Source organism: Dipteris shenzhenensis, chromosome 4 (assembly GCF_047967505.1).
Source record: "Dipteris shenzhenensis isolate YYH24624 ecotype China chromosome 4, Dip_SZ_1.0, whole genome shotgun sequence".
NCBI classification, from domain to species: domain Eukaryota; kingdom Viridiplantae; phylum Streptophyta; class Polypodiopsida; order Gleicheniales; family Dipteridaceae; genus Dipteris; species Dipteris shenzhenensis.
In genome coordinates this window covers 29968724-29986048 of record NC_141599.1, presented here as the reverse complement: position 1 = coordinate 29986048, position 17325 = coordinate 29968724, and the positions used below count along the sequence as shown (strand labels likewise).

General features: G+C 43.1%; 1 protein-coding gene across 1 annotated transcript in view; it reads right to left on the bottom strand.

Moving 5' to 3' along the window:
- Positions 1-17325, bottom strand: part of LOC147902703 (methionine aminopeptidase 2B-like) — a 35233-nt gene that overhangs the window by 2769 nt on the left and 15139 nt on the right. The window contains exons 3-11 of the mRNA XM_087373706.1: positions 11925-11958; positions 11705-11812; positions 8536-8635; positions 8157-8302; positions 7963-8054; positions 7746-7840; positions 7469-7565; positions 7187-7330; positions 6875-7092 (exon numbers count right to left, since the gene is read on the bottom strand). Of these exons, the coding sequence (XP_087229832.1) occupies positions 6875-7092; positions 7187-7330; positions 7469-7565; positions 7746-7840; positions 7963-8054; positions 8157-8302; positions 8536-8635; positions 11705-11812; positions 11925-11958 (1034 nt within the window). The remainder of the gene's footprint in view (positions 1-6874; positions 7093-7186; positions 7331-7468; positions 7566-7745; positions 7841-7962; positions 8055-8156; positions 8303-8535; positions 8636-11704; positions 11813-11924; positions 11959-17325) is intronic.

Below are 17325 nucleotides of genomic sequence, written 5' to 3'. Positions count from 1 at the left end.
TCAAGTGTTTTTATAGTATTAATAACAATATATTTATGGACATGTTTCTACAGAAGTTTAAATTACTGTAAATAAGTATTAACTTGGGCTTATATATCACTCTCATAAAATACATGTAATATTTAATATAGTTTTTCCAAAATATAACCCCATAGATGTGCTCAAATGGGGTTTTCCGATCAATTTGAGTGGCTGAATGACTATATTTGGACATTGGATGTGAAAGTTATGTCACTTTTAAAAGTGCTGACCTTGTTCAAAGGGGTTTCGCTGGCGAAACTACCTTGATGGCTTGCTTCAATGAGTTTTCTTTGGAGAAACCCTTTCATGAAGATAGGTGAGAGAGGTTTTTCAATGTCACCCCCTATTAAGTAAAAAGTTGTAAGAAGGATCGTAAGGTAATTTTCATAGAGAAGTCTACTCTACATGTGGGTTTCTTCAAAAGCCATCCCATTATGTTCTCACCATTCCCAAAGATTCACATAAATATTCGTGTATAAAATAGGCATTCCTATAATACTTTTCATATTTCTAAGTGAAACTATGTTTTCTTCTGATCCATTTTTGTCATATTTTTGCATAGTTGGAAGCTTTTTTTTTCCTTCGCTCGGACGCTCAAAAGATTTCGCTCGGAAAATGCTCGTCCCCCAATGCTAGCTAGGAGGGGTAGAAAGAAAAGTGGATTTTAACCAAGGAACCAGAAGTAAATATTAAATATCCTTGTCAATTATTGTTGGCTGAAATAAGTTTTCGTCAATAAAAAGGAGAAGCTATATGCCACTATATTTGTTGGGTTTTACCCAAGACTTGAGTGATCTGTTGGATATTATGGACACATGAATGTGCGAGCCATGTCTTGTTGGACCATGGTTGGTCACAACAGGCCAAACAATTCCAGCCCAGCTGGTGGCAGTCAAGCTGCCTAATAGTGTAGTGGCAAAATGGGAGGCTCTTCTTATGGTTTACTGCATCGGTCCATTCCTACTCCTTGGGGTCCCACTAGGCATATTTTATGCAGACACATAAAGCAAAACTATACGATACAGATGGGGATGCCTTGGCCTTTTATGTGCACTTTAGGGACGTGTGGGTAGAAGTTGTGCATTTCCCCAATGTTTGGAGAAACTTTTGCCAAAGATTGCAGCATTGTTGGACAAGATGGTGTGTGTCCACCACTATAAAATGGGAATTCTAACAGATTTTGCATCTTGTGGGACACGAATTGTTGGGGTAAGTATGATCAAGGGCTTGCTCTATGGTGCATGTGTGCATCTAGGGGAGCCACATGTGTGTTTATGTGTGTTGTAAAGGCACATCAAGTGCTATGATGTGTCTAGTGTGTGACCTAGGTGATGATGTAAGACAAAGAGAATCCCACTGATGTAGGGATTGATTCCCACTGATGTAGGGACTGATAGCCACTATGTAGGGAAGGTATTACCTTCTCCCCCTTTCTATAAAAGAGAGTCTTCTCTTTCACAATCAATATAGAGATCTACCATATTGCTTTCATTGTGCTCTCACACCTCTTGCAAGATGCATCTATTCTATCCTACAGGATCCTACAAATGGTATCAGAGCTTTAGGTTCTAGATCTAGCCTAGCCTAGCCTAGCCTAGCATTAGATGCTATCTCAAGCATAAACTACAAGTTTCTTCATCTTCTCCATTTTCCTCCTTCCCCAAATCTTTGAGAGCTCTGTTCTCTGCCTACAAACGACCATTGCCCAAACCCTTTGAGCTGCAAACTTCTCTTGTATGGGCGAACTTCCAGCTGCAAGCATTTGCTGAAATTTCGACTGTAAGTGAAATGCCAACACTCACACTCCTCGACGAACATTCGCACAATTCCGCCTCTGTACCTACCTATCTGCAAATTCCTATGAGCCCGTGCTGGACGACACTGAGGGCAAGCTGTTGCTGAAATCTGAGCTCATTTGGATAACAGATGGAGGAGAAAATGACGAAAAACCAGTCGACTTTCAAGCTACTGGCTATGGCGACCTGACGCAACATTGCGCCTCTCCTTGCTGCTGGTAGCCCTTCTCTGGTATAAGGCCCTTCTTCCTGCATAAAAATCCCCTTGAATAGAGCTATGAGCTGTGAGAATTGCACCCTCCAAGTTCAGGTCTCTGTTTTGGACAGTTTTGATAATGTTGTGAGTTTGATGCTACATTAGATGCTACTTTAGCATTTCTGATGTTTTAAAGTGATGAATAGCTTCAGTACAACTATGGCTACAGCTTTGCTTCAAGTTGCTACACCTGGATTTGCTTGGAATGCTTTCATTTACCCACCTCTATGAAGCATGCAAGTGAAAACATCATTTCCATTATGTTTTGTAGTATGGAATTTGGTTGCAAGCCTTTGCTATTCTAAATGCTTGTATTTTGAAGCTCTTCAACTCTTTCTAGCCTTGTAAGAGAGTAGACACTGCCCATTTTGGGTTAGACCCTCTCATGGCTACCATCTTGAATATGGATAAGTTCAATGGTAAAGGCTTTCACACATGGCAGATGAAGGTTAAGTTTGCATTGATGAGGGAAAACCTCTGGGGGCTTGTCAAACCGGCGTCAACTTCTTCTTCAACAGCCTCTAATGATGAAGAATCCTCAGCTTCGACACGCCCGGCAAGAGATCCTGCTAGAGAGGAGAAAGCCTATGGCATCATTGCTCTTGCCTTAGGAGATGATTATATTCATCACATCTCTGACTTAAAGTCTCCTTCAGAAGCTTGGCAGAAGCTTGACATTATTTTTTGTGCTAGCTCTCACATCTCAAAATTGTCACTTAAGATTGCTTTCTTTGAATTGAAGATGGTTAGTCGCACTCCTCTGGCTGCCCATGTCAATCTTATGCGGAGTCTCATGACTCAACTTACTACAGATGATGCAATGGCAGTGTTGCTCAAAAGTATGCCTGAAGATTATAACCATGTTGTTACCACTTTGAAAAATCTTCCTAATCCTAATCTTGAAGGTCTTATTACTACTCTTCAAGAAGAAGAAAGGCACATGGACCTCCGGAGAGGCAATGACACAACCTACCAGAGAGGCAATGACACAGCCTATGCCATAAAAATTCAGAAGGGCAAGTTTTTACCTTGCAAACATTGTGGGAAGACTAATCACCTCTCAAAAGATTGCTTCAAGATCAATCCATGCAAACATTGTGGCAAAAACAATCACCATGAAAAGTATTGTAGAGCCAAAAAGGAAGAAGCTACAAAGTCAAAAACTGCCAATCTACTTTCATTTGATGAGTTTCCACATGATGAAGACTATGCTTTTTAGGCACTTTGTCTTTTTGTTTATCATCACTTGGTCAAAATTTTGAGGTTCTCTGCCTGGAGTAGTACTCCAAAAAGAATATGTTATGTAAATCACCTCTGGTCACCATATGATGTAGACCATGTGATATGTGTTTTGACTATCCCATTTCTGTGAAACTCACACCCTTGGGAACCCTTGCTAGCATGAGATCCTAGCCATAGATTAATCCTTGACCACCATAAGATGGCATGAGAAACTATGAGACTAGATGAATCCTTGACACTGCAAGAGGCAATCCCTTGAGGGGGGTTTGTTGGGGTAAGTATGATCAAGGGCTTGCTCTATGGTGCATGTGTGCATCTAGGGGAGTCACATGTGTATTTGTGTGTGTTGTAAAGGCACATCAAGTGCTATGATGTGTCTAGTGTGTGACCTAAGTGATGATGTAAGACAAAGAGAATCGCACTGATGTAGGGATTGATTCCCACTGATGTAGGGACTGATAGCCACTATGTAGGGAAGGTATTACCTTCTCCCCCTTTCTATAAAAGAGAGTCTTCTCTCTCACAATCAATATAGAGATCTACCATATGGCTTTCATTGTGCTCTCACACCTCTTGCAAGATGCATCTATTCTATCCTACGGGATCCTACACGAATGTCCCCACGCTGTAATCTTATTCCGTTACTGTGAATAACGTTACCATTGGCAATGCTTTTATAAGCTTAAATGGGGTCTTTTTGCTGGTGTTTATTCTGAATGCCAGAAATATGGGCATATGGCCTCATAATGTCCCCTAGCTTTGCACGAGATGCCTTTGAAAGCAATGCTTGCCTCAATGCAAAAAGACGACACCAGCTATTGTTGTCCTGGACATTGGACAAAGGAAAGGCCAAGATTACTCCTGCTAGTAATGATAATGGATCTATGCCTTCTGCAGCTCAAGCAAAAGCTAAGGGAAAAAGGTTGGTAAACTGCGAGAAAAATGGTCTCAGTTAGAAGGCCCTTCCACGTCGTGCATCGACTAGTGCATCCTCTAGTGGACTACCCTGGCTGAGAATTCTGGCCTTGGCATTACAGGGGCTGCAGTGACTGCGAGTCGTACCCTTTTCCCAAACGATGAAGTTGCCATGTTATTACTTGGTCAACAAGATGTGGTGTCACATTGGGATGTCTTGGATCATGAGGTTGACATGCAAGTGTGTGTAACATATCTATAAATATGTCTACACAAATAAAATGTGACTTACAATGTACAAGGGTTAGCAGCCCGATATATTGGCCTTACATGAGCATAATCAGCATGGTTATGCAGGCCGAACAGGGCACACTCTGCAAGATATGATATTTGCCATGCAGATGACAACTCGTTGTCTGGCATGGTAGTTCTTGTAAAACATGTTCTTCAGCCTGTTATGGCCTTCAATGACTGAGAAGTTTGATGGATTGTCATGCAATGTCTTCTGCAACGAGAGAGAATTGAGTTTGCCTCTATTTATGCCCCGCAATCTTTGTACTATAGAGCATTAATCTCGCAAGCTATGTAGCGGTATCCTTAGAGGGATTTCGATAAAGCTCCGCATCCAGGAGATATTACTTCTGGTCATTCGCACATACTAGCCTTGTCACATTGATGTTAAATATGCATGGACTGCCTTTGTTACCAATACGTAATCCGTGAGTATGGCAAGAACTACACTAAAAGCACTTGTCAGGACTTGACTCAAATCAGTCACTTGCAGGAATTATATGATGCTGATTCTACTTGCCTATGTCAAGCTACACAATTTTTAAGGTTGATAAGTGGTAACCCAGGGCCAGGCAGAGGGCTCTTACTAATAAGGGCGCTCCTCCAATTTTAAAAAAGGTTTCCACTATAAGAGGCAAAGTGACAATATTTGCCGAGTTAAAAATGTGGATAGCAGCTAGACCAATTCACGGGCATAGCTGGCTCAGGCCTGTGTTAGCCATTATGTTGAGCAGTGTAGGCATGTTGTTTCACGTACACATGACATAATGTCCACATGACAGGAACTTCTTCAATATGTTAGTTCAATTCTGTCTCCTAGGCTATGGAAATTGAAGCTCCTTTCAAGGATAAAGAACTAAAGATGCCATCAAATCATGTGGCAAATGGAAATCTCCGCATTAGGATGGTCAACATATGCCAACTAGTTGGAAAAAAGGATTGATTAAATTATTCCCTAAAAAGCATTTGTGTGAATCATGCCTGTCACCTACAAGCTACTTGCTAAGATGATATAGTGAGCTGTATCAAAGGTTTCTTGCATGCGGGTTTACACCCTAAAAAGTATGGGTTCATTCCCCGTAGACATATTACAGATAATATTGCCAATGCTTATGTGGGGATTGAAAATGCGAAGTACACTAAGTAGGATGTTCTAATATTGCAGATGGATATTGCTAGAGGTTTTGATACTGTATAATGGGATTTCATCTCATAGACCATGCAATCACTGGGATTTGGGGGGAAACTGCAGCATATTATTTACTGGCTCTATCAAGATAGTAAAGCTGTTGGCATTCTAGCTGGTGATTTTACAACTCTATCTTTGTTCAGTAAATCAAGGCTGCCCTCTTAGTGAGCTGTCATATGCAATAGCTACTCATCCGATGCTTCAATACATGGATCACTTGGTAGCTATAAGTGCATTGCATGGGTTACAGATGCAAGGAAGAAGATCGCTGATCGCCCCAGCTTATGCTAATGATTCCTTCTTCACTCCCCAGAAAATAGAGGGATCTTTCATGCCTCATGGGTGCTTTATTTTTATATGGTTTGGCAGCTGGCTTGCAAGTGAATTTTCAAAATTCTAAGCTCCTAGCCTGGGAAAATTGTCTTGCCTTCTCAACTTGTGCGTCATTTGGGTTACTAGTTACCCTTTGTGTTGGACAGTTACTCGCTGCCAGCATATGGACTCGGTGCTCAACCAGCTGAAAAAGAAACTGGAATAATAGAAGTTGGCTACCTGGCCTTCACATGTCCATTTTCGCTAGTCCAATCAATCTTGGTTGCCTACATACGGTTTTATTTGCCCTTGATGATGTTTGCATCGACGTGCTATGACATCCCCACCAATATCATTGATGCCCAATGGTGGGTGTAGACCATAGTATAAAACAAAGGCTCTCACACATACATATCCAGTGTCCACACACCCATGTGCACTTGACCATCCATTTATAAAAGTCTTAATCCTGAATTTTTATCAGCACTCCGGAGGTGAAGAGCAGACTCTGCCCTGACAAAGCCTAGATGGCTAATCAAACGGTAGTCTGCATTCTCTTCATTGAGGCCACAGCTACTTGTCAAGACTACAATATTGTATTTTAATCTCTCAAACAAGCATTTCTATGCATAAAATGCTTAGAAAAGATAGCAATGCACGCTTAGGATATAAAGAAATTATTGCAATATCAGCAGGCCACACATGGACGAATACTTTACAAGGTGAAATTTGCACGTCAGCTAATACAACAGGAACACATCATTGTTTGTAGCTCCAAACACTAACAGTATAGCATCAAACGGTACAACATTATCTATGTAGCAGAGAATGACGTGAATTGCAAAAACAGACCTGAACAATGCCAGCATCACATAGATTCTTCAAAGCCATCAAGTATTTGGTTTCTCCAAGGCGATCTAAGTAGCGACGGCAAAAGGCCAAAGTTGAGAAGTGCTTGTCTATAGTTCCTAGAAGCTGCTTAGCCCGTGGCAATCTCAAGGGTACATGGCCAACATCAAAGTTTTTCATGTAATGGCTGCACTCCAGGTCTTCCCTAACATAGCCTTTTCCTGCTCACATAACAAACCACACGTAAAGTTCAGAATCCAAATGATAAAAGAGTTGAAGGATTCCCAGCTTTTGAGTTAAAAGAGTGAAACAAACCAGTGGATGCGAAAGTTTCAATGGCAAAGAACTCTCCCTCCTCCATCTTTGTTTGTTCACCACCTTTAACAATAGGCACAGATTTGCCCGCGTGGATTTGATATGGCCCAATACTATGTCCATTTAAATTTCTTACACTTTTAACTGCAAAGTCTCCATACACAGACTGTAAGAAAACATCTTATGGATACCCTATACCAGAGAGTTTCCAGACAGCAACATTAAATTGTTGGCAGCTCAGGAAGGAAACTATTAACCACAAAACCCTACTACCTCACACACCTTGATATGTTTTGCCATTTATCTCCACTTCATATGACTCCATCACCTCCTGAATAGCTGCACCGATATCCCCAAGCCTGACATCTATACCTGCTTCCTGGAATCACAAATCATGTCAACAATTATAAAGAGGGATTTTCCTTGTGACATTGTCCCTTTTGCAGATCTGAGCAGCTTTTATGCTTCTATAACATCTCAAGACCTGCTTGAAGCTATTGCTGCTAAAAATGGGCTTCAAGCAAACAACTTCAAGAGACAGGCAAGGGTAGATCTATACTCGAATGCCTGTATTTGTGGCTTCTCTAGAAGCTTCCAAGAGAGGATCAAACATAGGATTGAAAGCTACAGTGAAAGCACAATCAATTATGCGACCTGACCAAAACAATTCATCACCATTAGCAACTCTAAACAAACCATCGAGGGAGACAAAAAAAACCTGCAATTTAGAAAACAAATGGAAACTTGTCACAAGGCAGTCAAAGCTGTCCTGATACCTTCAACCTGGGTTCCAAAATCCAATTTCATAACATCATCGTATTGAAGCACAGTTTTGTCACCACCATTGGGTGTCCAGTGTGCAGCTACCCTGACAATATAACACAGACGGCAATCTTCAGCAATCCTCTCTCAAATATGGGTAAAATTCTAGCTACATATTCTATGTTCTGAAGCATGATTATTGAATTACCAATTCAGGGAGCAGCCTGTAGGGAAGGCAATGCCTGCCCGTAAACCATTTTCAGCAATAAGCTTGCGCACCATATTCTCAAGCGTTTCACATAAGTCGATCATAAGCACTCCTGGTTTTGCATACTTTCGCATGAATTTCCTCACCTTGAAGCAATAACACAACGATTAGACATTGATTACTCCTTTAGTCAGCCTACTTGCAACAAAGAGACACAATTGTTCCTTGAACAACACATCTGTATAGTCTTCTGTTTCCATTACAAATAAGCCCTTTTGCATGATCTGTCTCTTTGCACAAAGGAGGCATCATGGCGTTGTTCCTCCATCTTATGTATGAGCAAGCAACTCATAAGTATCTCAAAGGATGAAGATTGTACCTGTCTATGCACTTCTGCACCCTGCCGTACAGCATTGTACATGGGCTTTTCTAATCTTTCTTGCTCTCTTTTCTCCTCTGACGTTGTTCTCCATACATTGCTGTGCAGATTGCAACAAAATCAGGGAAGTTTTCACAGCAGTCTCAACTAGACTCATTCTCTGAATGGTATAACCTCTTATCACATTCCACATACATGTAATAAACTTGTGAAAAGCACACCCAACCTTGTGGGATCTAAGCTTTACAGAAGCAATTTTAGAATTATACTACATCAACTCTAGAAAGAATAGACCAAAGACCCTATTACAAACATTTGTCTTCTTAATGACTACGCATGATACAATAGCAAACTCTTATCACATGTCAAAAAACCTTAAATAAACTATTAAAAATCACACTCTTAGTAAGAAAAAAGATCACCCCGGCAGCGGTTGAGGAGAAGGGGATCTAGTGCGCCTGATCAGCAGGGAGGGCCTGTGACTACCCCTATTCATCCCCTCCCCTCTCCATAACCACCCCCTCCTTCCCCCCTCGCCACTACTGCTATGGTCATCAACATCACCCAGCCCCCTCCCCTTGCCTCCCTCCGTCGAGCCCTCCCCCTCCATAGCAACTTCTTCAGCCTTCCCCCCTCCTACCCCCCTATCGGACCTGCCTGGACTCCCCTGCCAGTAGGCAAGGGCACGACCGCGTCCCCCTCCTCTTCCTCGTCTTAGTGCCCTATCCCTCTCCCTTCTTAGCCCTCCCCTTCTGGGTAGGATTCAGAGGTAAGGGACTTGTCCTCCCGGTCAGTAGCTCCCAAACTCCAGCCTGGGCGCCTTCTCTCGAGGGACTTTTGGAGATTGGGGCCCTAGAACTACCTAGAGATCCCAGACTCTTACACTCTGCCACTGGAGGTGACGCTCATGATCTTGCAGCCCCAAAAAGGGGGGGTTCGATCAGTGTAGTGGGCTCCCAGATGCATCCAATTTGGTGATTCCAGTTCGCCTCCACACAATTGGAGAAGTGGACCCCAGTGGGACTACTCGCTCTCCAAACCCCCATCAAAGTCACCAAAGGCAATTTTTTTGGAACACGCACCCACTTACAGGAGAGCCTTGTTTCCTACTTCCTCGTCCTCATGAGTTGGACCATAGTGAGTTGGAATGTGTACCGGCTCCACAACCGTGCACGTAGTCAATCGCAGTACCTAATCCTTTGGCAAGAGTTGCACAGGGCAGTGGTAGGGCGAGCAGTGGACTTCCTTTTGATACAGGAGCACATGTTCTTAGCACCGACATCCGACGGCGCCATCACCTTCTTCTGGGGAGAGGCCCGGAGGTGTGTCTCCTACTGTAGGACGGAGCGGAGAGGTCTGCATCTCGGTTTCCCAAGCAAAGTCTACGATTAGGGTGAGCTTATCCCAGGGTGGGTAGTTTGGATGGAAGGAGAGTCTAGGATTGGGATCCTGAATGTGTATGCCCCAACGTGCAGACAGCACCGTCCGGCCTTTTGAAGGAGGCTGACAGGATGTCTTCCAGATGTTAACTCCTAGATCGTTGGAGAAGACTTCAACAACCTAGAGGTTGGGGAGAACAAGCAGGGGGTGCATCCTTTTCTGAGATGCCAGCAGAGCACAACGGAGCACATGGAAGAAGTTCATCTTCATGATCACTGGTAGAGACCCAAGGAGAGAGCCAGAGTTCAGCAAGATCCCTAGCAGCCTTCTCTTCTCATTCGACCGGAGACGACATGATGGATTGCTTCTATGTTGCGGATTGGGCACTCCACAGAGGTGGCTCTACAGGGATTCTAGCAAGCACCACGATGTCAGACCACTCTCCAGTAATATTATACCTCACCGTGGTCTTCCCAAAAGGGGGTCCGCATTTCAGAGGACCTATTGCAAGAGGATGAGATTAAGCTGGGTATTGCAGAGATTTGGCAGCAACCAGAGTCAATCTCCTCTAAGCGCTTGGCTTCATGGGTGGCAGATGCGATTCAAAGGAGTAGTGAGGAGTTGCAATCTCACGCCCTGAGACGAAGGAGGGCTCTTCAAGAGCGTGAGCATGCACTGCGACGAGACCTCACCTCCATATAGAGGCTCAGGGAATAGGACCCAGGATCCTAGTGGCTTAGTGATAGATATGACGGTGCGCACCTTAAGCTCCAGGACACGGAGGTTCGACGGGCTGAGTTTTCCTACCACTTCACCCGGGTCCGCTAGGTTCAATAGGGGGATATGATGACGAAGTAAAATTTTCAGACCACTAAACCTCGATCAACAAGCACACAGCTACAACGATTATGGGATCCGCATGCCCTGCACAGTGATCCGTAGGAGATTTTAGAGCTGATGATGGATTTCTACAGCCAGCTCTTTCAGGCGGAGAGGCTGACTCTAGCTTGCCTTGTGGCCCGTGAGTTAGTTTGGGACCATGTTCCAACAGTAGTCTCGCGGGAGTCGGGCAGGAGACTCGAGGAGCCTTTCACGGATGAAGTTTGTATAACCTCTTACCACATTCTACATGCATGTAATAAATGTGTTGGAAGCACACCCAACCTTGTGGGATCTCAGCTTTACAGAAGCAATGTTAGAATTATACCCCATCAATTCTAGAAGGAATAGACCAAAGACCCCATTTCAAACATTTATCTTCTTCATGATTGCGCATGGTACAATAGCAAACTCTGATCACATGTCAAAAAACCTTAAATAAACTATAAAAAATCGCACTCTTAGTAAGAAAGAAGATCATTGGACTCACAAATGACATGGCTTCTGGCAAAAGATATAATAACACCCTATCATGGTAAGTTTGTTGGTTGAATTTCAACTAAATCCATAGTGTGCTACAAAACTCAATGCATGTTTCTCCCATACTATAATTTTACTTCATTTTTTTCAAAATTTCCATTTTCTTTTTCTTTTTTCTTTTCCTTTTTCGGCAGCTGGGTCGCACACTGCAGTTTGCCAACCCTTACCAGTAATAAGATGCAAAGCAGTGCCCTGTCATAGAGCAGCTTTACTTTGCTGAGTCAATTAATGGTGAGAGATGCTACATGTAAGAGGTGCTCCCCATGGTATATAATAAACCCAATACCACACTAGATGTTACCGTGCATCACACACGTAACAGATATATTAGCACTCACTGCAGCATGAGGAAGGAAAAGATATTACGTACTTATCTTTGTATTCTTGAATTTCTCCTTCAGGAAAATCCCCTGACGGGAACAAATCTTTTACAGGTATAGATGGTGGCTCTGTCTGCTCCAAAGGTTCCTTCTTTTTCCTGCGTTGTTCAATACAAATACCATCTTATTCATCTGACATGTCCATGGCATACAAGATCAATCCATAAAGACAGTAGACACTGAATCAGACAGAAAGAGATGAGTACTTACTTGCTCTTGCTCTTCTTTTTCTTCTTCTTTGCATCTGCATGCATATACACAGTACAAAAAGCATTTAATACCCTTAAAAACTGCTGTTTCATGCAGTTCTACAACATAACATGTTCTGTGAAAATGAATCCAAATTAAAAACAGAAGTTGGCAATGTTTTTATGCCCTCTTTTTCTCTGTTCAAGATTTTTTTACTTTCCTGTGCATTTTGTTCCTTCCTTATCTCCACACAACCCCTTCTTGGCCAAGGGATGGCCCATTTCTCCTGTCCAAACCCTCCGGTCTACCCGTGGCCTTTTCCAGGTCTCCCTTCTCCCTTACCATGGGCTTTTCATCCACTACTACCCGCCCTCCCTTCTCTCTACTGATGGAATGTCTAACTCAGGAAAATTACTTTTTTTTAAATTGCTACTAATTTCCTTCGCAAAGGAAACAGGGCAACTTCCCTCCTAATGCTCCTTCAATACTGAACCTCCCGCTTATCTCTCTCACAGTGACACATGCACACACGCACGCACGCACAGAAATGAAGTAGAAGTTAGAGAAGAAACACTCAGATTTTATTCATCCACATGCATGGGAAACTGCTGACAATGTTAGAAATATTTATATTTCCTAATGCAATGGCCAATGTTATCTTTTTTATCCCTCACCTCAGTTAGAGGTTGAGTTTGTGGGTGAGTTAGTTACCACATATCTTTTGACCTGAGTTGGGGTCCATCCTAGGGTTTGTCTCTATGACTACTTCATTTTGTGTTGCTTCAATTTCATCCCAGCTTGCTTCAGCTACATTCTCTTGCATTTGCTCGCTCCCATTCCAACATTTGGTATTAGAGCAGGTTTCCCCTCACTCCCACACCACTCCCCACGTCTCCCTCTCCATGGGATGCTCTAGTGTTATTGAAGCACAAGGACGGAAGTTGAAGAGTGTGTGTGAACTATAACGAGTTGAATAAAGTTACAATCAAGAATCGATATCCCCTTATTAGAGCGGATGACTTGATTGATAACAGTTCCCTTAGAGGGCTATGTAGGACAATAGTCCTTTTCAGTTGGTATTGGCGCAGCGAATTCAGACAAGGAGCTCCACATAAATAGACAAAGACTTAGGGATCATGCCATTTGTTCCGGAGGCGGATGGTTAGTTCTATATTCAGAATGGCTTGCCATTTCGAAATGGAAAGGTTTGTGTTCCTAATGATGCAGAGGCTAGGTGAAAAAAATTATATTGACGCTCCAACCTCCCGAATTCAATGAACCTATGACTTAGTAAAACACATGTTTTATTGGCCTAAGTTGAAGTCCAATATTATTGACTGTAATTAAATGCCAACAGTGTCAAGTAAATAAGTCAGAACCCCTTAGGACTAGAGGCAGTTGCACCTCTTGACATCCCTGGAAGTACATAGGAGAGTCCATGGATTTCATTGCGAACCCAGCAAGGGCGTGATGCTATTTAGGTTGTGGTAGATAGATTGACAAATATAGCTAGAGTTTTACCCACAAAGACAACTATAAAGGCTACTAAGCTGACTGATCAGCTTATTGAGCAATTGATTAGGTTGTATGGGTTGCGTTGTGACATGTCAGTGCCAAATTCGACGTTCTCTTGGTATTTTTAGTAGGAAGTGTTTAAGAAATAAGGAACCACTTTTAGTGTGAGTTTTGCTGATCACCTTGAGCATGATGGGCAAACATAAACAAACGGTGAATGAGGTCTTAGAAGATATGCTTCGAGCATATAGGCTATCTGATTGGCAAAAGTACATCCCAGTGGTGGAATTTGCCTATAATAGTCCTGAGCATATTGCAACTGGGTTCAGCCTGTTTATGCTTATGTACAAATATCAACCCGGGTGTAACGATTGGATTGAAGGGTATTCAGCAAGATGTAGCTAAGGATTTCTTGTAGGATGTGCAAGTAGTGCTAGGGATAGAGCACTCTTTTATGCTAATAGACTATGTTTGCTGGAGAGTTTTTTGAGGGAATCCAAGTATATTTGCAAGTACCAAAGGATTCAATGATGCTACGGATGGGGTTGGTAGAAAAGCTATCTCCTAGGTCTTGTCGACCCTTCTTAATCTTGAAAAAGATTAATGAGATTGCATATAAATTAGAATTGCCTCCACGTGTAAAAGTTTGATTGGTTTTTCATGTAGAAAGAGGTGCTAGGAGCTAGAGACAGGTCTTGTTTTTACCTATGTTAAACATAAACTTGAAAAAGTTACCGATTTTAGTAAAGGAAACTTAGGTTAATTCGAGAGTTCAAAGTTAAGTGGAAGGATGGGCCTAAGGAGGTATCAATTTGGGAGTCGATTGCTAGTTTGCATAAGAACTTTCCCAATTTTGTTGAAGAGTAAATGCTTAAAAGAGGGGAAGAATGTTATGTACCCAGACACTAATCATCGGATTAGTGGACTTATTCCAGCAAGGTTAGGGGGCCGTGGGATCAAGGGAAGCATGCGAACGTGGACTACATGACTTGAACATTAGCAAAGTGCCAATTAACCACGACACTTTCCATAAATTGGGAGTGCTCTTCTATATAAGAATGGCCAAGGCTATTGTGTTGGCATTTAGTGTGCACTCACTATTGGATGGTCTAGTTTGGATCTTGAGCCTAGACTACATGGCAGATCATGAGATGCTATGCCGATGGTTCCTTGAGAACGGGTTCTGGTGTTATGGGCATAGGGTTGTGGGAGGTTGATCTCTAGCTCGCGTGCTCAGTGGGGGCTAGGAGTTGAGCTGCTTGCTGATTTCTATTGTGTTTTGCTGATTGTATTTGGACTGTATCTAGGGTTAGATCCGAGGATAACTCAAACGCCCATATGTGTGTCAACACACTATGGGTCTATCATGTCCTACTCTCTAGGTCTGGGCTGAGCAGGCGATCTTTGCATCGTTGGGCCTCGTAGGAAAGTCGACATGTGTCTTTGCTCGAGGTGGACCAGGAAAACTGAGAGTGGTTGAAATATGTCCCTGAATAGATAGTGGTGTCATCCTTCTATCTCATAATACACATGGCATCTAAAGGCAAAGTGCTCCTCTGACTCAATCTATTGCATGTCGCACAATATGCAAATCCATCCCTCACGGGAAATGCCCTACACATCTTGACTCAATACATAGTCGGTGTGAGGATGCCCTAAAACTTCCCAATCGAGACCCTCAAGGATGTGGTAGATGGATCCAGATAAAGCCCAAGGAAATCACGAAACTCTCCTCTAAGATCTGAAAGCAAAAACCTATGTGGAAGTTGAGCCTTACCGAAAGCTAGCGAGGCACTAACCAAGTCCTATATGTCACCAAGTTGTAAATACTCCAAAGTCCTATATGTGGAAGCTGAGCCTTATGAAGCTAGCGAGGCTACGAAGACCCTAGAGCGTTGCCCTTTTTGGCATGTAACTAGTTTTAGTTAGTTATTTTGACAAGTGGCATGTTTCCAAATAAATGAGCTTTGAGCTCTTGTAAATTATGCACAATTTGGAATTTTTGTAAGACAGCTCTACACTAAACTTTGTACTCAGATTCTCTCTTCATGAATAACCTTCGCGGGGGGGGGGGGCAGCCCGACACTTTGTCCTGGGCCCTAGTGTGTTTACTGAGAGAGAGAGAGTGGGAGAGAGTTTTAGAGAGAATGTTTGCAGTAAATGTCTACAAGAGAGAGAGCACATTCATCAGTGTTTTGCGTTGGTATCAGAGCATGGCTTCATAACTTCCTCAAACTGTGACAATCCAAGAAGGCTTGAGGACGTGAAATCTCTGAGTGATCAAAAGATCATTACACCTGTCGATGTTTCGATTTGGGCGTCTGCAAGATGCACCAGTAGTAGAGGCTAGCAGGGTTATGAAGCTAGCAAATTTGAGCAAGGTCTTGTGAAAACGGCTCCGTGAACGTCAACCCTGGGCAAGACTCGACAAAGAAAGTAGAAGCGGGGTCATACGATTGACAGTCCCGGAGGCCTTGGTCTTTGCACGCTCTTCTTTCCTGACACGGATGGAGCGTTGTTGTTAGTTGTGGGGAAAAGAAATGATGCCACCACGCAACGTGAAACGGAGTGACGCCTTCACGCAAGCACTAGTTAAACGTGACGCACAACTTTTATAAAGCAACGCCTCACCCGTGAGCTAATCATGGCATAAAACCTTGCGTAGGTCATGGGTTGGAATGCTCAAGGGAATGCACAGAACAATGCATGGGTGTGGGCACGACAAGGCCATCTCACGACGCTAGCCAAGCACAGGATCCCGTCGATGCTGCACGTGATGAGTTTGGGATGACCGACTTGGTTACCGACGCTAGTCAGACCTTGGTTTGTCTACCAACATTTGGGTCGACAACCAGCTGACATGGTCGATTCTGTAGGCCATCTTCTCCCGGTCGTATTGATGCCCTCTGGGCCCTGGTATGTGCCATGTAGCTTTAGTTATTGACGCTTAGGTCACCTAGTACTTTTAGTGTCTTATGACACCTAGTACTAGTGTACCATTAGGACACTAGGTCCTAGGGTTCTCTTTTATAGTACTTTATACTCTCATTTTCATTCTACTAGTTGATGTGACAGCTTCCACTTCTTGCTCCACTCTTGTGCATCCTTTTGCTTCCATGAGCCTACAGTGGTATCAGAGCACTTCCTTTCCGGACCTGCTCCCTACTCCTAGCTTCTTGCTTCCAGCTCCAACTCCCGCACTTCAGCTCCATCGTCAAACTCAGCTACCGGACGTCCCGCACAGCTCCGACATGACCCCGAGGCTTGCTGTCCGTACGATTCCGCACAATCGTACAAATTCCCGTACAGCGCGTCAACTATCCACCCTCCAAAAAAAATAATTAAATTGTTTTGTACGATTCCATTCGGCCGTCCATACAGCGTGTCAGAATCTATATCCGTACACTTGTACGGAATTCTGTACAGTTCCGTATATTTTCGCACATTGTCAATTTCCGTATAGTTCCATACTTCGGCACCCGCACAGTTCCGTACCGACCGTACCATTCCATACATTCCGTACCATCCAGAGCAAACATTGCAGCAGATCTGCAACTTTTTGATGACATTTGGGGCTTTTGCATTCGGGCTATGATTTTGCAGGTAGATTGCAGATTTGCAGACAATTTGGGGCTTTCCTGAATTTGCACCATTTTTGGCTCAGTTTTGCTCTACAAATTGGGGCTTTTGGGTCTATTGCAGGCAAATTGCACAATACTTTCAAATTTGCAGTGAATTTGGCAAGAAATTGCAAGCCATTTGATCACATTTGCAAATTACAGCTTATTTTGGGGCTTTTTCAGATTTGGACAGGAAGTCCTATTTTTTGCAGTTGCAAGCCTTGAGGCTATCTTTTGGGTCACTTTGTCAGTGCTTTTAAATTTGTCCCATTTGCAATGGCTAGCAG